This window comes from Chiloscyllium plagiosum, chromosome 36, assembly GCF_004010195.1.
Source record: "Chiloscyllium plagiosum isolate BGI_BamShark_2017 chromosome 36, ASM401019v2, whole genome shotgun sequence".
Lineage (NCBI taxonomy): Eukaryota > Metazoa > Chordata > Chondrichthyes > Orectolobiformes > Hemiscylliidae > Chiloscyllium > Chiloscyllium plagiosum.
Window position 1 is genome coordinate 21,696,659 of NC_057745.1, and position 20,325 is coordinate 21,716,983.

General features: G+C 38.3%; 1 protein-coding gene across 4 annotated transcripts in view; it reads left to right on the forward strand.

The window, feature by feature from the left end:
- The window catches only part of lrrc28 (leucine rich repeat containing 28), a 65,467-nt gene that overhangs the window by 40,396 nt on the left and 4,746 nt on the right, over nt 1-20,325 (forward strand). For 2 of the 4 annotated variants that reach the window (XM_043677523.1, XM_043677524.1), the window contains exons 7-10: nt 542-644; nt 6,870-7,042; nt 15,760-15,919; nt 19,192-19,760. In XM_043677523.1, coding sequence (XP_043533458.1) covers nt 542-644; nt 6,870-7,042; nt 15,760-15,919; nt 19,192-19,264 — 509 coding nt within the window. In that variant the 3' untranslated portion in view covers nt 19,265-19,760. Of the gene's footprint in view, nt 1-541; nt 645-6,869; nt 7,043-15,759; nt 15,920-19,191; nt 19,761-20,325 lie in introns of those variants that run through there. The other 2 variants (XR_006309494.1, XM_043677526.1) reach the window with 2 other exon arrangements.

A 20,325-nucleotide genomic window follows, 5' to 3' on the forward strand; every position in this document is an offset into this window, starting at 1 on the left:
AGATCAACATCTTCACATCTGGCATCTTCACAAATCCTGCAGATTGAAATGAGCAACAGGTTCTTACACAAAGTGAGGAAAAACCCTCCATAGTCTTGTGCTCACTCAAGAGCATTGCATATGATAACATGGTCAATAACTGATTTGGATTTGAGGCCATGCCACAGAATATTCACCTGAACCACTGTCCGCCTCTATCTGCATCTGGTGCTTTTTCTCCCCCTGCAATGTATCTCTGAATTCCATAATATAAACAAAATAAATAAACCAACTGAGGGTAATAAAAGTATGAAAATCAATACCTAAAGATAAGGAATCTCTATTTGCAGAGAGGAAAATTTACTGTCTTGCCAGCAACCACATCAAAACAGAAGAATCATTCAACAGTTGTCTGAAAAGATTCAGTTCAGAATAACCAGAATGATTCTGATTAAAACTAAATTCTCACTTTAAACGTACGATTTTTTTGCTGTTCACCATTATTTGTAAGAACTTTCTGTAATGGCAATCTCTTTGGTTCATTCTTGTGTTTTTTTTTAAGACCTAGGGCGATATCCAGAACTACAATACGTGTATGTAGATAACAACTTTCAGCTATATGGACTACCATCGTACCTATACAACAAAGTTATTGGTCACAGTGGGTAAGGACAACTTTAGAATTTTAATATTCAGCATCAGTGTATCACTGTGATTAGTAGTATCACAGAACAGATTGCTAAGAGCAAAATGTCATTTTAACAGACTGAAAACAAATTGCAATTGTTACAGTTCATCAGTAGCAGTAATCACATTCTGTGAAAGTAAGTATATGCTGTGCAATTGATGTTCAAAAACAATCAAAATGGGTTTGCAACCATTATGCTCAGCAGGAGTATATTCTGGAGATTTGGAATATGTAGGTCTTAAATGGGCAATTTGTTTTTAGTGGATACCTACACAAAGGAAAATTCTGTAAATTTAAATGTATTTTAATCATAGAGTCATAGAGATGTACAGCATAGAAACAGACCCTTCGGTCCAACCCGTTCAGATATCCCAGCCTAATCTAGTCCCACCTGCCAGCACCCGGCCCATATCCCTCCAAACCCTTCCTATTCATATACCCATCCAAATTCCTTTCAAATGTTTCAATTGTACCAGCCTCCACCAATTCCTCTGGCAGTTCATTCCATACACGTAGCACCCTCTGTGTGAAAAAGTTGCCCCTTAGATACCTTTTATATCTTTCCCTTCTCACCCTAAACCTATGCCCTCTACCTCTGGACTCCCCCACCCCAAGGAAATAACTTTGTCTATTTATCCTATCCATGCCTCTCATAAACCTTTATAAGGTCACCCCTCAGCCTCCTACGCTCCAGGGAAAATAGCCCCAGCCTGTTCAGTCTCTCCTTGTAGCTCAAATCCTCAAATCCTGGCAACAACTTTGTAAATCTTTTCTGAACCCTTTCAGGTTTCACAACATCTTTCCAACAGGAAGGAGACCAGAATTGCATGCAATATTCCAACAGTGGCCTAACCAATGTCCTGTACAGCCGCAACATGACATCGCAACTCTTGTACCCAATACTCTGACCAATAAAGGAAAGCATACCAAACGCCGCCTTCACTATCCTACCTACCTGCGACTCCACTTTCAAGGAGCTATGAACCTGCACTCCAAGGTCTCTTTGTTCAGCATTAATTATCTCAGCCTTGCAACTTCCTTTGATGTGTTTGTTCTTCTTTATGATGTTCATGGCGTTATGGGGATCAGTATTGAGAGAATTGTAATATACAGGAGTAATGTGGGCAGGGGATTTAGGTGAGGTCATAAGACATGTCATAGGAACTTGAGCGTATGTTGCCTGAAGCTGAGGATCATCATTTCCCTTATTTACCTGCTACTTTCCTGGTGGGAAATCTAAAGGTTTAATTTGGACAAAGGATTCTACTAAAATTCTAAAAACATAAAAGCAAAAAGATGTGTTGCTATTCAGTCCCAGATCATTACTTACTGCCTTGCTTTGTTTATTGCGGTTCCATGTTTCTGGGTTATTGGAGATTGTTGCCTGTGGAGGATAATCAGGATTGTATGATTCTTTTCTGAACAAAAGACATATTTAATCTTCACAGTCGGCAGATCATGACTTTTCCATTTTATGTGCTTTTTAATTTTTGCCCAACAATTAATCTGAATTGAATTTAAGATGATCCAACAGGCAAGTCACTTGTAAATAAAGGTAGATTTTTATAGAAATACTCTTTACAAGTTTGCTGGCATAAGAACCAGAAGTTGAGAAGTAGTTTACTGTGGAATAAAACAAAGTGAGATATTTCTGGCATGAATGTGACTTCCATTCAGATCTGTGGAGCACAAGAAATCTTGAGGACCTTGATATTGAAATGTACCCTCCTAAACAATTCTTCCTTGGTGAGTTAACTGTCTAACTTGCATGTTGAGGTGAAAGGACAGATGAGTTGTATGTGAGCATTCACTTTGAAACCTATCCATAATGCAACAAAAGCTTATAACATTATTGTTTTCATGGTACAAGTGATTTATAGTGCTTTCCATGCGCTTTTCAGTTGCTTAATGAATCAGATCATTAGTTGGTGAATTACTTTATTTATCTGCTTTTGGTGAGTGTTCAAACGTACTGGCTGCAGAATGGTCATTGGTACAAAATAAACAGGTGTGTAATTTTATTTTATATTGGACCAAATTTTGCTATGAAAATAATTATTTTTGAAGTGCAAATCAGATAGCTTTGTCTGAAAACTGCACCTACACAGTTAACTCTGGTTTGAAAATTGCAGTCTGAGGATCTTTGCTCCTGTGAAAACTCTATGAAAATGGAACTGTGCCTGGAGATTTGACTTTGGAATGCACAGAATAGTGTGAAGTTAATATACTTACCCATGAATTATCCTCTAAACCCAAGAGTCATAGAGTCAGTACAACACAGAAGAAGGCTGTTTGGCTCACCCAAAACTGTTCTCTTTGTAGAGAAATTAATCAGTCCCATTGCTCAGCTCTATTCCTTTAGCCTGCAAATTTATTTTACTCCACTGCTATTTTATATTAATAGTTGTTCATTTCCACTTACACCATTCTCATGTTCAGTGCATTCCAGGTCATTGTTTTAGATAAAAGCTTTTCCGAAAATCATGTGACATAAGAGCAGAAGTAAGCCATTCAGCCCATCAACTCGGTTCCAGCATTCAATGAGATCATGGTTGATTTGATAACATTCAACTCCACTTGCATGCTTTTTCCCAATAACCTTTATTTCCCTTGCTGATTAAAATTCTATCTCAACCTTGAATATAATTGACAACCAAATCTAGACAGCCTGCTGTGCTCAAGAATTCCACAGATTCACTACCCTCCTTATGTCTTTCTTCAATGTGTGACCATTTCCCTTTGCCAGTTTAAATAACGTTCAGCTGCTTTATTCATTCAATGAAGATGCAAACATTTTCATTTTCTCACAAGATTCCATCAGCCAAGTATTTGCCCCCTCACTTAACCTGGCCATATTCCTGTGCAGACTCTTTGTGTCATCCTCACAAGTTTCCTTCCCAACTATTTTTGTGCCATCTGCAGTACATGCATTTTCTTCATCGAAGTCATAATTAAAATAATTATGGCCCCAGCACTGATACCTGTGGCCTTTCACTTGTTGCAGATTGCCATCCTGAACATGATTTCTTATCCAAACTCTCTGTCTTCTATTAATTAGCCAATCTTCTGTCCGTGCTGACATACTGCCTCTAGTACCTGGGCTCTTATATTAATAAGTAGACTAATATGTGATACCTTATCAGATACTTTCTGAAATTTCAAATATATTACATCTGTTGCTTCAGCTTTATCTATCCTGCTTGTTTCCTCCTCAATGAATTCTTGTAAATTTGTCAGGCATGATGACCACTTCATGAAGCCATACTGATTCTGCTTGGTCATATTATGTATTTCTAGGTTAAAAATCACACAACACCACGTTATAGTCTAACAGCTTTATTTGGAAGCACTAGCTTTCGGAGCGCCGCTCCATCAGGTGGTTGTGGAGGTTAAGATCATGCTCACAGAATTTAAAGCCAATGGAGTCCTGTGTCATGGAGATGTGATACAGTAAACAATCTTAGATTAAAACTTTCATCTCTTATAATGCGAAATGCTGGTTTCTGTTCTTTGATATGTAAATCTCCGAATTTCTTTTAAATTACACTCTCAACATAGCTCAGCTTTTTAAACAATAGGTGTGAAGTCTGTCTGTGTCCCAATGCTATGTCAGACTGACAAACCCTCTGTATCGTTTTACAGAGTTTTACATGGATTCCTGGAGTTTTTGCGCAAAATAAAATGTAATGTAATTCTGCAAAAGCAAGTCCACCCCATAAGCTTATATGTGTGCGCATGTAGGAGCGACAGATTGATTGTGCATGTGAGTGTGTGGGTGTGAGTGCACGTGGTAGAGTGTGTGTAAGCTTAGCTAAGTGTGTGTGTGAGAGAGAGAGTGAGTGAGTGTGATGGGGTATGTGTGAGAGGGTGCGTGTGTTGGTGTGAATGTGGGGATGTATGAGAGAGAGAGCTTGTGTATGAGGGAGGGTCTGCAGAGAGAGCTTGTGTATGAGCGAGGGACACACACTCACACCCACACAGACCCACCCTCGTACACAAGCTCTCTCTCATGCACACACATATATCCCCTGCACTCACACCAATTTACGCATCCATCATACTCTCACAAGCAGCCATCATACTCTCTCTCACACTTAACTGAGTTTACACACATATATACACACACTGTATCATATGCACTCACACCCACACACTTACATGCACAATCAGTCTGTCGCTCCTACATGCACACACATATAAGCTTATGGGGTGGATTTGTTTTTGCAGAATTACATTACATTTTATTTTGCTCAAAAACATCATGAATCCATGTAAAACTCTAAAACTATCCAGAGGGTTTGTCAGTCTGACACAGCATTGGGACACAGACAGACTTCACACCTATTGTTTAAAAAGCTGAGCTATCTTGAGAATGTAATTTAAAAGAAGTTCTGGGATTTACATATCAAAGAACAGAAACCAGCATATCCCATTATAAGAGATGAAAGTTTTAACCTAAGATTGTTTACTGTATCACATCTCCATGACACAGTACTCCGTTGGCTATAAATTCTGTGAGCATGATCTTAACCTCCACAACCACCTGACGAAGGAGCGGAACTCCGAAAGCTAGTGCTTCCAAATAAAGCTTTTGGACTAAAACTGGTCTAGTGTGATTTTTAACATTGTCCACCTCAGTCCAACACCGACACCTCCAAGTTATATATTTCTAAATAATCTGCTATGATATGCAGACTCCTGTGTCGCTAAGCTGAAACCTTTTTATATCTGTGACTCATAGTCCTTTTACCGTCAGCAAATGTGAACAGTTTTTCTTTTGTAGCTCACCTTATCTGCCACTGTCTTAATTTCAGACTTCTATAAGATCTCCGTCCAATCTTTTATGCTTCGAAAAGAACCACCCCAACTTTTTAACCTAACCTTGTAGCTAAAATTGCCTGGAACCATTCTAGTAAATATCCTCTCCACCCTCTCAAAGACGCTCAGATTCTTCCCTAAGTGTGGTGATCAAAATGGACACAACCCTTGCTTGAAGGCTAACCAGAGCTTGAAACAGTTTCTGTGTGACAACTCTGCCTTTATGCTCAATACCTTTGTTTATTGAAGTTCAAGACATTCTCTTCTTTGACAACATCTCAAAATGTTGTGCCACCTCAAATGTTGCATCTAATGCCACTCTTCCCTGATATATTTGTCCCCATACACTGAGAACTGTATAGTTTATTCTATTGCCTCTCCCTTTCTCCTTCTGCCAGATTGCATCACTTCTTATTTCTGTATTAGGTTCAGATGCCACTTTTCTGTCCATTCTGTTCGCTGACCTGTTGCAGTCAGTTGGTATTGTCCACATTGTCAGCCACACACAGCTACTATATACATGTATATTCCACTTTATGGCATCCTTTAATTGTTTACTATGATTCAGTTTCTGTCTTTAAGTTAGAACTTGCCAGAAAATGTTACTGTTTGTCCATTCTCGTGTAAATAAGCTTATGGAACGATAAATCTTCTTTTCTGGTAAATGCCCTCTCATACCCCTCCCCAGTAAAAATTCATATAAGTGAGGAATCTCCTTCCTTAAGTTTGTAAATAAACTTTATCTTTCTTGGAATCCAATTTTTCTTTCCCTCCCTACCTTTCACTTTCCCTATCTGATTTAACATGGAAATAAACACACCCTATGTCATATCTCATTAAGTCTTCATTCAGTCTAATTGGATGATGTGGTCTAGTTCACACAGTTTTGAGAGCTCCTGTCAATGCCACTGCACTAATTTCCAGTAAGTGGCACTGTAAATCACGTAATCATCCTGTGAGTAAATGTAGTGAATGCTGGCACCCTTCATTCAATATTGGGAGCTAGATCCAGTTTCATTGGTTATTTCAATATGCTTATATTGATGTAAAATTATTCATTCCATACTTGTTGTGCCTTTGTCTCCTAAAATATTTATGTTGAAATTAAAGGGAGATTATTAACATTAGTGTAAAGAGAAATCAGACTCATGGCAAGGTCAACATTACTGAATTTGGGAAAGAAAATGTCTACCCAACCAGTGACACCACGTTCCATAAATGAATAAAAGAAAGCACATGGTTTGCAGAATATGTTTGGAAATGTGTCCACTTTAGTACAATAGCAAAACTTTTGATCAAAGGTTGTTGTGGTGTCATGTACAATGGTAACTCTAACATGGCAATGACTTTTGGGTGTGTGTTTTTCTTCCCTATTTAACCACAGTTGTGGTTCCTCTTTGAAAAATGAAGAAGTGAAACTTTCATTCACCCACAGACAGCTGACCATTACTGTACCTGATGAAATCCAGACAATAGGAACAGAAAATGATACTGTCGCACCACTTCAAGAAATGGTTATGAGGACCATCTACAAATTTTACCACACGTCTAAGAAAGGCATGTCTAACTTATTCTTTCTATTAATGGTCACAGCTTCATGTCTGAAAGAAAATGTAAAGTTTATTTTAATTTTAACATTAAAAGCTACAGAATCATCACAGTGCGTTTAAGATAAAGAACATATTTCGTTGTTGCTTGTTAGTTAGGAACTGGGGATGACTACTGGATATTCTCAACACATTACTTTTTTTTGTGAACATTTAAGACCAATAAAAGCAATTAGTGTATTTAAAATAATAGGAGCTAGATCCAGTTTCATCTGTTATTTCAATTTGCTTATATTTATTTAGGAACATAGCAAATAGGAGCAAGCGTAGCTCATTTGGCTGCTTGTGTCTGATCTACCTCTAAACCATTTTACTGTACCATTTCCTTATTTTTTCACATCTTCAATATCTAGAAATATGTGAATATGTGCCTTGAATATATTCAACAACTAACTGATCCCTCTCAGCATCTGGAAGAAAATTCCCAAGTTCCGTCACCTTCTGAGTGAAGAAATTCTTCCTTTTCTCAGTCCTTGATGACCAACTTCTAAATCGGAAACTGGATGGAATTTTGTTCAGGTGTTAATGGTCTGGTCAGCTGGCTGCAGAGCTGATTAGAGACCCATGCTGCCTCTTTGGGCTACGACCTGGTGTTGTGTGATTTTTTAACTCTTTAAGGAAAAGTTCCACAAGTACCACTTGGCCACTGGGGAGCCTTCCTCTGGAATCACACCCTGCATTGATTCCATGTCAAATACGTTGCAAAGAATACACCAGACTCACTGCGAACTGATACATTTGACAAATGAAACATACTAGACTTTTCCTTTTAATACAGATCTGAAGTTCTTGATCTTTGTTGTCATGTCAAGGGAAAGAATACAGTAGAGGTCAGTAATTTGGTTGAGGGTATATAGTAAAATGGAAATGTGGATATCAGACCCCTTTTCTCATGTACTCTAACAACCTCTTGAAACGCATCCTAAACTTTGCAAAACCTAGAGTCCCTCCGATTGCATAGCAAAATGATGGAGGAGGCCGAAAATTAAAGGGCTCCTTAACAATTGAACTTAGCATCTATAAGAGGCAGGACGTGTTTTGCTCATGTATTTCTCATGCAAGCTGCCTGCGTAAATCTGTGTCTGTCTCCAATCATGTCTGATTTTAATGAGCTGGCTGTGTGAAACACAGATGTGTGTGATAGAGGTTCTGCAGAGTTCTTCATAGAGGTAAGGTATCCCTTTAAATATGGCCCTGCGACATCTTAGGGGGCAGTCAGGTGTTCATTCCAATTGTTAAAGGTAGAAACGAATGTGGGTAAGAAGTGCATAAACACATCAACTGTCATGCTTATTGAACTTGACAAAGGCAACTGTCCAAAGGAATTTTCAAATACAACTGTCAAGTGTCAATGCATTTAAAACTCCTACCCTTTGAAATATTTGAGATTTCTCCTGTAATAGAATGCTTGCTGTTTTACTCTGTTTGATGACATAAGCCTGGGGATGTCCATTACTGTGTTAATTCTGCACAACTGATTTTAAACCCTTCCATTAACAGACCAGGATGACTGTAATTTCAGTTTGGTTGAAGTGAGATATTCCACTGTTTTTCTAAAGGATTATGTATTGAATGAAATGTTTGTTCTTGAAAGAGATTATGTAGTTGAAGGACTGTAAATTTAGTGGGTTTTTTTCATGAATGAGACTTTATTTAAAAGGAAACAATGTTGTGGACGCTTAGATCATTATTTTATCTCAGCATGTCTGCTGAGTTCTGCACATGATGGATACTGGGTGAATTGGAATAGGAAGTGTAGTGGAAAGGGTGATGATTTGGTATGAGCTGGCACTATTAACAAGTCTATAAAGGGCCCTGGGTGTGAGCAGAGGCACAGAGACTATTAGGACCCATGGTGTTTGGGCCTACATTGGCATGGAATGCAAGACGGGTATGAGTTTGCTGGAGGTAACGTGGCATGGATTGATATGAATAGTGCATGGGGTGGGGGGGTTCTTTTGTTTCATTAGTTCTGTTAAAATCTCCAGTTCATAGCTGGATCATTGAGGTAGGTCTTCTGTCCAGCTGCACTTCACACCCAGTACCTGCTGCACTTGTTCTAGGATTGCCAAGCCCCACTCCCAGAAAACCTGGTCATCCTGGAAAAAACTTGCAACTTCCAGAGTATTTTCTCCTGAATCACGTTTGCAGAGCTGCAAAATATTCTGTTTCCACACTCCTATCCAAAGAGACCCAATCATTCTTAGCCTTTGGCAGAAAATAGCAAATGTGCTTGTATTAATGATCCAAAAATTAATTCAATTAATTGATTGTATAAGCTGACATTTTGCATAATGTGGTTACACTTTGTAATAAGTCACATCTGTATCAAAGTCAAATTGTGTTCGTGGTTGGCATGCTAGAAATCAACACTCCATCCTGCAGCTTAAACATTTACTCCCTCCCAGCAGTACCAGCAGTGTATACTACTAATAAGGTGTACTGCAATAACACACCACCTTCCAAACGCAAAGTGTTTACCACCTACTAAAGCAAAGGTAGTAGCTTACACACACATTCCCAGCTCCAGATTCCCTGTAGTCAGTGCACCAGCCTGACTTGGAACAATATCACCATTCCTTCAGTACCACTTGGACAAATACTTGGAACTCCCTCCCTTTCAACACTGTTGGTGTATCAACACCAGATGGGCTTCAATATTCCAAGAAGCCAGCTAAACACCACCTGCTCAAGGGCAGGTGGGGACAGGCAACAAATGTTGTCCTTTCCAGTGATACACACACCCCATGAATGAATTTTAAAAATGCATCATGCATTACACTATGTTGCAGATATGGAACTTTCTTAAAAGAAACATAAAGATGTATACTACTTTAGACCATTGAAATTGAAAAGTTTTTAGTTTCAAGCATTACCTCACCCAAGTTATTGAGCTCACAATCCAAGGCCGAATTTGCTGCTAAAACAACACTAAGGAGGTTATAGGTCATCTTGGCAAATGGATGGATAATAGTTTAGATTATGTGACATAGTTTTCTCTCATCTGGCTTTAACTGAGCAATACTAGGGCAGACTGCATTTGTTTTTACTTGCCCCAGGGAGCTATGATAGGCACTTAATTGCCATCTGCAACTGTGCCTCTTCAGGCTTTCATCCTTTGGATTTTAGTAAAATCTTTAAGTCTGGCTATGATAATTGGAAAATTACAAAACCTCAAATATTAATTTTAGTGCAGCCTTTCTGAAGAATAGAGGAGGAGCTTGATATGTGTACGATTTGCATATCTATGGAATAACAAACCCCTGAAAAAGTTCAGTTTATCTACAGGAAAATTGAACCTCACCTTTAAGTTTACATTTTGTATGTCTTTGTATTATGCAGGATATAAAGGAGTGAATCTGATGAATCATCCAAAACAGTAAATATAATCTTCAATGACTGCTACATTATTTAAGCATACACTTGAGGTAGAACTGGAAAGAGTACAACTCTGAGATATCAGCAGTGTTTGGCTGTCAGTCTCTCTCACACATTCACGCATTTGCCCTCTCCTCTTGCACACTTTCTCCCTTTATTTAAGATGCACCTTAAAAGATGACCTTTTACTAAGGTTTTGATTACCTGCCTGAATACTTTGTGGCTTTGTCAAATTTTGTTCAAAAACTCCTGTGACATATTTGCTATCTTTTCTTACCTTAAGGGATTTATATATTATGTGAGTTGTTGCAGATTTGTGTTAGCAAAGCAAGCACCAGCAGTGCAAACTGAGTTGGTAAGGCAACATTTATACATTTTCAAGCAATTAATTAATTTCAAACAATTGCAGTATTTGATTTTAAATGTACAATTTCATAACTGTGCAAATAGCACAGTTCCATCACCATTTGTTGCAAGTTGAATATTGAGCTATTAGTGTGAAGGTGGGGAAGAGATAACTATTTCCATAAAAGTTTGGAAGCAATGTCTCGAGAAGTACTGAAATGAATGGTTTCTAAGAAATTAATATACTTAGATGTGATCTTTCTCATGTAGCAATAACTTTTTTTTTAATCCTTTTCAAAAGTGTCAAGATTGGGCTGGAGAGTTATGTGGCTGATTATTTTAAGGCTGTTTGTTCTTAGAAATTTGACAAATTATAATTAATACATTTGAATCACATTAAACCGGTTTGTTTATCGGCCAGTCATGTGGAAGAAGTTTAGGCCATATTTAAAGTTAGAGATATGAGTTATAGTGCATTTTGTCTGAAATGTGGTAGATCGCCAAGTTCACATTCCTATGGAATACAATGCTAAATCTCCCATAGGATTGCTTGTGGTAACTAAGATGGTGCACTGATTACACGGATAAGTATGCTAAACTATATATAAAGAGTATTCATATATTTGCTAATTGTGACCTTTTACAACTGATAGACAATTGATGAGTGAATTAATGAAAAGGTTCATTGATATTTAAATTGGCGATTAGAAGTTTGATTTGTCAGAAGGCCAGTTAAAAGCCTGCAGATGTGGTTTTGATATGTTGTGTTTGTGCAGATCTTTTTCCACCCATGATAAATTAATGCTTTTGTTTCTGTATGCTTTTTAAGTGGTAGACAGAAATTTACACTATCATATTTCAAATATTACACATTTTCTGAATTTGCCATGTTCTGCATATTTTAAAGTATTTTTATTATTCAAATGTAATTTATATATTGTTTACTTTGTACTGATTTTTCTTTGCTTTGTAATCTGGATGATTCTGTTTGTAAATTGTGTGACTGCCAATTTGATTTTTCATCAGAGAGAAAAGCCTAGATGCACAAAAGTTTACAGGGCACAGATTTATTTGTTTAATCTACAGTGGGTGAAGAGCACATCATTTATGCACGTATACTCTATATATGTAAAGCATTGAGCAATGCATAGTATATATTTGAAGTGCTGGCAGGTGAACCTGAAAAGTATCTCCTGCATTTTCATTGGCCTAGTAGTGCCCACTGCTTTCTTTTAATTGCTTACTAATGTTTACTTAACTTTTTCTGGTTTCCATATGATGGAAAAGATATTTAAGGGAGACAATGGCACAGTGGTAAAGGAACTGAATGATTAATCCAGAGGCGAGATCAGAGTGGTGCTGGAAAAGGACAGCAGGCCTTCTGATTAATCCAGAGGACCAGGCTAATACTCTGGGATCATGAATTCAATTCCCAACATAGCAGCAAATTCATACATGGAAATGGACCATTTGGCTCAACTTGCCTATGTTGGTGTTTATACTGCTCTTCATCCAGCTCAAGGAAGGCATCCGAATGAGAAGAGGACCAAGGAAACACTTCAAAGACTCCTTAAAGGTTTACCTCAAGAATTAAAAGTAGACATTAATGCCGGGGCAACCCTCATTCAGAAGAAACCAACTTGGAGGAAGCTCCTGTATGAGAACACCCATCAGCAAGAGGGAGTATGGGAAAGTAACCCGAGGAAGGAATGCTAGTGATCCTGAGGCCAAGGATCAACTCCACCTCCGAGCAACATCGACTTTAGGATCAGGCTCATCAATCACACAAGGACCCATAGAACCCATGGCCAGTAACTGGAATTTCATAGGTGGACATTCATACTCATTAGTGCTGACAGCAACACTAAGTCCACTTTAGCCTCATCTCATCTAAGCATAACTCTTAATCACTTATTCCCTCCTACCATGTATGAGTTTAAATTCCACAGCTGCTATGTTGGGAATTGAATTCATGATCCCAGAGTATTAGCCTGGTCCTCTGGATTAATCAGAAGGCCTGCTGTGCTTTTCCAGCACCACTCTGATCTAGCCTCTGGATTAATCATTCAGTTCCTTTACCACTGTGCCATTGTCTCCCCTAAATATCTTTTCCATCATATGGAAACCAGAAAAAGTTAAGTGTGGTCTAAATGAGGTTTGGTACATGTTTAGCATAACTATCCTACTTTTCACTTCCGTCTTTCTAGAAATAAAAGCTAGTACTTGGTTTGTTCTTTTTATGGCCTTGCTAACCTTGGCACAGCGTTTGATGTATTTGTGGTCCGAAATCCTTTTGTTCCTTGACCTGATATAGACATGCACCTTTAACGTAATGAGAGACCTCCATATTCTTCTTCTAAAATCAATTATCTTGCTGTTATATGTGTTGAACTTTATTTGTCAACTATCTGTCCAATGTGAGTGTTTATTAATGTTCTCCTGTAATTCATTGCACTTCTCCCCAGTATTGAGATTCCAACAACTTTTTTCCTTTTCCCTCACCCCCAAAACAAAAAGTTGATCTTTGAAGCCATGGGTTTAAGGTGAGAGGGGAAAGATTTAAAAGGGACGTAAGGGGCAACTTTCTAACGCAGATGGTGGTGTCTGAATGGAATGAGCTGCCAGAGGAAGTGGTTGAGGCCGGTACAGTTACAACATTCAAAAAGTCATGATTTGGAGATGCTGGTGTTGGACTGGGGTGTACAAAGTTTAAAATCACACAACACCAGGTTATAGTCCAACAGGTTTAATTGGAAGCATACTAGCTTTCGGAGCATCGCTCCTTCATCAGGTGAATGCTATTCATCTATATGACTCTTATGATCGGAGTGAATTTATATGCTAAGTTTAAAAGTGAACCGTTGAAGTTGGGCATCTGATGCAGAGTAGCCATGTTTTAAAGTATGTAAAACGTAGGGTGAAAAGTAGAATCTCTATTAAAGCAGAAAGTTGGTGCTGTCAATTAATATACCGAATATATTAAAAAAATGGGACCATCTTTCATAGAGGGTCGATTCATGCAACAGAATTTGTGGCAACAATCCATTCTGCCAGCTTTTGGAGAAAGTGGAGTTGGAATTGCTGGAGAAACTCAGCAGATCTGACAGCATGTGAGGAGAGAGGGAAATCAGAGTTAACATTTCATGTCGATCTTATCCATTAGTTAATTATGGAGTACATTATTGAAAACGTTTTAGAAATCCAAAACTTGTAGCTAATGCTTTACTGTTAATCATTTCTGATCTCATCAGAATATTCAAAAGGTTGGTCAAGCTAGATTTTCCCTTTTATATGTGAATTTGGCAATCCTTAGAGGAAGCTTGAACAAAACATGTGTGCTTATAATTTTACACATTCACCATCCTTCAAGTTATTGATAATTTGGCAAAGTTTAATGGTTTTCTATCCAGATTCTGAATTTTAAAGAAATCTATGCTGTATTGTTGTGTACTGGTGTTCTGGCATGAGCTACAGAATGATTGAATGTGAAGGTAGTGGTCATAAAGTGTTACTGCACAGAAACCGATGCTTCGATCCAACTCATCCATGCGAAGCAGATATCCTCAACTGATGTTGTACCATTTGCCAGCATTTGGCCCATATCCCTCTAAACCCTTCATATTCCTCTCAACCCTTCATATCGTCTACTCATGCAGATGCCGTCCAAATGTTGCAATTGTACCAGCCTCCTCCACTTCCTCTGGCAGCTTGTTTCATACACGCACCACTCTACATGAAAAAATTACCCCTTAGCACCCTTTTAAATCTTTCCCGTCTCACCTTAAACCTATGCCCTCTAGTTTTGGACTCCCATAGCCTGGGGATGTCCTCTTGTGCAGCAAGGGCAGGCTCTGAGCAACATCTGCCAAAAATAAGTTGGCATAAGGAAGGTAAATGAATACCATCTTCTTTTAGTATCTTGTAATGATAACCGATTTATGACCAGTTTGGCAGATAACGAGCAATGTCTCCACCTGCCCTTTGAGTAAAGAATTGATTTGCGGTGTGAGCACACCTGAAGGAAGAAAAACAAATACAGTGAAAATAACAAAATGCCTGTTATTATCCCCTCTCTTCTGTACTTGCCCTAACAAAAGCACGTGTAAAATAATACCATGATTGAAGCCATCTATTCCCATCTGCTGCAGTTCTAATTTATGCAGAATTACATAAGCAAGTTTAGATCAAAGCAGGAGAAAGTGAGGTCTGCAGATGCTGGAGATCAAAGTTGAAACTTTATTGCTGGAACAGCACAGCAGGTCAGGCAGCATCCAGGGAACAGGAGATTCGACGTTTCGGGCACAGGCCCTTCTTCAGGAATGAGCAGAGAGTGTTCAGCAGGAGAAGATAAAAGGTAGGGAGGAGGGACTTGGAGGAGGGGAGTTGGAAATGTGATAGGTGGAAAGAGGTCAAGGTGAGGGTGATAGGTCGGAGTAGGGTGGAGGCGGAGAGGTCAAGAAGAAGACTGCAGGTCAGGAAGGCGGTGCCGGGCTGGAAGGATCCGGCTGAGACAGGGTGGGGGGAGGGGGGATGAAGAAACTGGTGAAGTCCAAGTTCATCCCCTGCGGTTGGAGGGTTCCCAGTCGGAAGATAAGACGCTCCTCCTCCGACCGTCGGGTTGTTGTGGTTTGGCGGTGGATGAGTCCAATGACCTGCATATCCTCGGTGGAGTGGGAGGGGGAGTTGAAATGCTGTGCCACAGGTTGGTTGGGTTGGTTCGTCCGGGTGGCCCAGAGGTGCTCTCTGAATCGCTCCGCAAGTAGGCGGCCTGTCTCCCCAATATAGAGGAGGCCACACCGGCTGCAGCGGATGCAGTAGATGATGTGGGTGGAGGTGCAGGTAAAGCAGTAAACTTTGTACAGGTATGACTTAGCTTTACAAAGATTAAACTGCAATAATAGGATGTTTGTTGTGAAGCCATTTACATGTTATGTTCCCCTGTAGGTCTGGATCTCCTATCCCCAAACTCATTACCTAGGAATCTGTGCAAGTTACTATTCTACCCTCTGGGACATTGTCATCACTGCAGCCAGCCAATGTTTACTATCGTCTATCCTAAGTGTTTCCCTTTGACAGAGACCCCAATGGCTGCCTTGTATAATGGGTAATTATAAATAAATTGGTCTTGTGTTTGTGTGTCCATTTGAGACTTTCATTTAACAGGAATCCATTAACTGCTAAAAAGGAAGCACACGTTTTCTTTTATTTGATTAGCTTATTAGATTGCATCAAATGTGCAAATGTTCTGAGCCAAAAGCAGAACAATCACTTATTTTCCCATAAACTCCGGAGAATTATTTTATTGATGTTTTACACTTTTGCATTTGTTACTCAAATATTCTATAGCTTGAATTAATCATAGCAGAGATATGGTATCTGATGAGGCCTGATGCATGTTTCTGGAGCACTTGTGAAGATAATTCACGTTCTCTTTGTGATGAACATTTGAGTACACGATATTTATAAGGTTTTGAAGGTCATGCTACCAGTATTCCCTTAGATGTAGGCTGCTCACAGGCTATTCCTTTTAAGATGGTATGTTCGTAGTCACACAACAAAAACAGTAATGTTATTGTGCAGAGATAAGCAGGGTGCATAGCAAAAAAAAACTGGACAATCAATGTCTCATTGATCTTTAAGAGGCTATATTCTCTATAGTTCCTTTGCTGTTAATCCTTAACCTTATCTGCCAAGGCTGTCTCATATCCTGTCTTTCTTCTCCTGCTTTCCCTCTTAAGAATACCCCTACTCTCTTCATAGTCTTCAAGAGATTAATTTGATCCTAGTGGTCTATATCTAATATAATTCTCTTACTCGTGACGAGAACCTCAATATCTTTATTCATCCATTGTTCCCTACTCTTAACAGCCTTGCGCTTCACTGTAATGGCCATAATGCCTCTGGACTCATTATTACACTTTTGAAAGTCTCCCACTTGTCAGTCATCCCTTTATTTGCAAACAAGTCTATTGTAATCAACTTTTGAAATTTCTTGTCCCATATCATTAAAATTTGACTTGCTGCAATTAAGAACTTTAACTTGTATGAGAGGTTTATGCTTTTCAATAACATTTTAAAACTAATAGAATCATGAATGCTAGTCCCAAAGTGTTCCCTGCTAACACTTCTGTCAGTTACTCTGCCTTATTTCCCAAGAGAAGGTCAATTTTTGCTCATTCTCTAGTAGGTACATTTAAATATTGAACATACTTAACAAATTTCTCACCATCCAAGCCTTTAACACTATAGTAGTTGCAATCAATGTTTGGAAAATTAAACTCCTCTACAATTACAACTCTATTATGCTTACATACATCTGAGGTCTCTTTACATATTTGCTCCTCAGTTTGTGTCTGACTGTTGGAGGGGCCTATAATTACAATCCCATCAAGGTGGTCATCCCTTTCTTATTTTTGAATTATACCCACGTAGTTTCACCGGACAATTCCACATTGTCTCTCATTATGGTAGTAACATTTTCCTTCATCAAAAACACTGTTATCCCTCCTGTTTTGCTTCCCTTTCTATCCTTCCTGTGGCATCTAAAACATGGAACATTGAGCTGCCAGTCCTATAGTTCCCTTAACCAAGTTTCTGAAATAGCTATGATGCCCGAGTCCCATGTTGCCATAAATGCTTTGGGTTCATCAGCCTTACCTGTAAGACCCTTTGCATTGAAATAAATGCAGTTTAGTTCATCATTTACCTCATTCTCTGACTTACTCTTGTCTGCCTTTTCTAATTAACTTGCTTTTTTCTGATTCAGAACTATCCTCATCTGTCTTACTATTTTTACTGCTACATGGGAACCCTGCACCATCCCCTTTTTGCTAGTTCAAAGGCACATGAAATAGAACTAGCAAATCTGCCTGCCAGAATATTGGTCACTTTCCAATTTAGGTAAAACCCAACCCTTTTCAGCTCAAGAAGAGACCCTAATAATCCAAAAATCTGAATCTTTGCACACTGTACCATCCCTTCAGCCATTGATTTATCTGTCCTATCTTTTTATTCCTACTCTAGTTAGAATGTGACATCGGGAATAAACCAGAGAGATTTACTTTTTAAAGTTCCTGTGCCCCTGACAGGAGAGTCCCCTATGACACCTATTCTTTTAAATCTTGACAAACCCTGCGTAACATAAGATTTATTCATAGTGATAAGGTCTGACTGCCACTTCTATTTTCCTCTGAGAGGTTATCCCCTTCATCAGTAGTCACAACGTAATATGTTTGGGAGAGAAATAGCCACAGGAGACTTCTAAGCCACTTTCTTACCTTTCTCAGGTATCTCTCTGACTGATCCTGCTGTGTAACCATCCTCTCTAAATGTACTAACCATTACACTCTGTCTCTTGAATGCCCGAAGTGACATTAAGTTTCAAAAGAAGCTCTTAAAAACACCTACATTAAAAAACAACTACCCCTCCTTACCCACAGATTTTAATCTTAAGTATGCAAAAGTTAAAAAAAATTACAGCCTTCAAAAAAAATCAAGCACTTAAAAGTCAACCGATTTAAAAAAAAAGCCTCCTCCTCAAGTCCTCTATCAGTCAAGTTTCAAATCTTCAGATAAACAAAAGAAAATCTCTCCACAGCAGTTGAACAAACACGTGGACAGGCTTCTCCCACAAGCCCAGTGTAAAGAACATTCTCTATCCTCCTTCGTGTTGATTTAAAAAAATTCTCACTTTTTTTAAACTAAAATTTCAAACAGAAAAGGTATCCCTTTCTGGATCGACACTTGACAAAAATGTGGAGGCCTCTCGCACAAATTCCGTGTGAGAAAAAAATTTCTCCGCCTTCGCATTTTTTCTTTATGTAGATTGTTGGACTATAAAATCCCCAAAAAATTAATAAAAAATTTCTGCTTCTGCTGTATAATAACTATACAAATTCCACAAACAAATGCATGAAACTCAGGAGCAGCTGCAAACTCCATACTACTCTCGTTCCACCATTTTTTAAAAATCAATTCTAAGACATTCCTAGTGTGTGTGATTCATGTATTACCTCAGTGTATTTACCAACTTTGCATCTATTTGATACCATTGCAATCATTCATGATCTTCCACTGCCACAATTATAGTCCATTGCTGAAGAGAAGTATTAATATTTTTGAGATGAAATTGGGAAATAAAATTTGAAGTGTTGATTTACAAATGTTAGAGCATAAAATGGACAACAATATTAACTCTGGTACAAGCAGTACTGAATAAAAGCAATTTATTTTTAGGATAGTGAATTGTACTCAGTAATTCTGGAAGCAAAGCAAACCCGCACAAGTATAAGCTGTAGTTGTTGACTGACAATTAAATCTTATTTAATCGAAATATTTCTTGTGAATATCAAGATTATGATTTTTCTCTCTTCATAGGAGGACGAAAATGAGCTTTGTAGCATACTGCTGCTCCATCAAATGTCTGCAGGTTTTTGACTTGCTTAGCTGATAGATCTCATGACAAGGAATAACTTGGTGGACACGTTGGGAAGTGGGAAGGCTGCGTTGAATGGCAAGGTTCTGAAAGAGATTCTGTTGGTTAACTTTCATCCCACCTCGGAATATAGTTGCAAGCTTACAACAAACTGTAAGAAAAGTTTGCACAGATTATGATTCTTTTCGGTTCGTACTGAAAACTATTATGAATCACACCTGTGGGAAATTGTTTATTTCCAGTGAAGATATCTGTCATTTATAAATGTCAAATGGTGACGTACTTTAAGTCTGTAACCTGAACAACGAAGTATAGTGTAAGCTCAAGGGGGAGAACCTACAAACTAAGAAAAAAAGAAGCTCATTTGGCATAACTACTTGAAAGTCAAAGCAAACTTTGTGAACTGCTTAATTCCATGACATTTATTTCCATTATTGTCATTCTCTTTTATTTGTCAAAAACAGTAATCATTTGGTAATAAACCATCAAATAAAATATAATGATATAATCAGTTACAAGCAGTTTGTCTGATGACAATTGCACAGTACATGTTTAGGTGGAGGTCTGCTTTAAATAATAGATTATCCAACTCTGCTGATTTTCTATACATATGTGTAGCTGTATAGTTTATCTTGTTAGTATTTTTAGCTGAGTCATAGAAAATACTGATTGAAATGCAGAGGTTTTTTTTCTTTAAACACTAACGTTACATCATTTCTTATGCAGTAAGGTGATCACATGGAAGTTACTACTTGTATATTAAATGGTCGCGTCGAATAGGATATCAATATGATGTGTAAACAATTTTTGCTTCAGTGGCTTTGTTTAAATACAGTACATGGTGTTTTACAAATTCAGAGACTATTAGGTCTTAGGTTTGTTCGCTCATTTGTGAAAATCAAATTCATTTTATGCATAACAGCAATAAGGGATTCTCAAATTGAGCCCAATATAGTGAAAAACCAGCCATTGTTGCCAAAGCTAAAACCTAACAAGACAATGACCACCTCCAACAAGAAAGCATCTAGCCATGTCCTCTTGAACATTCAGTGGTATTACCATCGTTGAATTCCCCA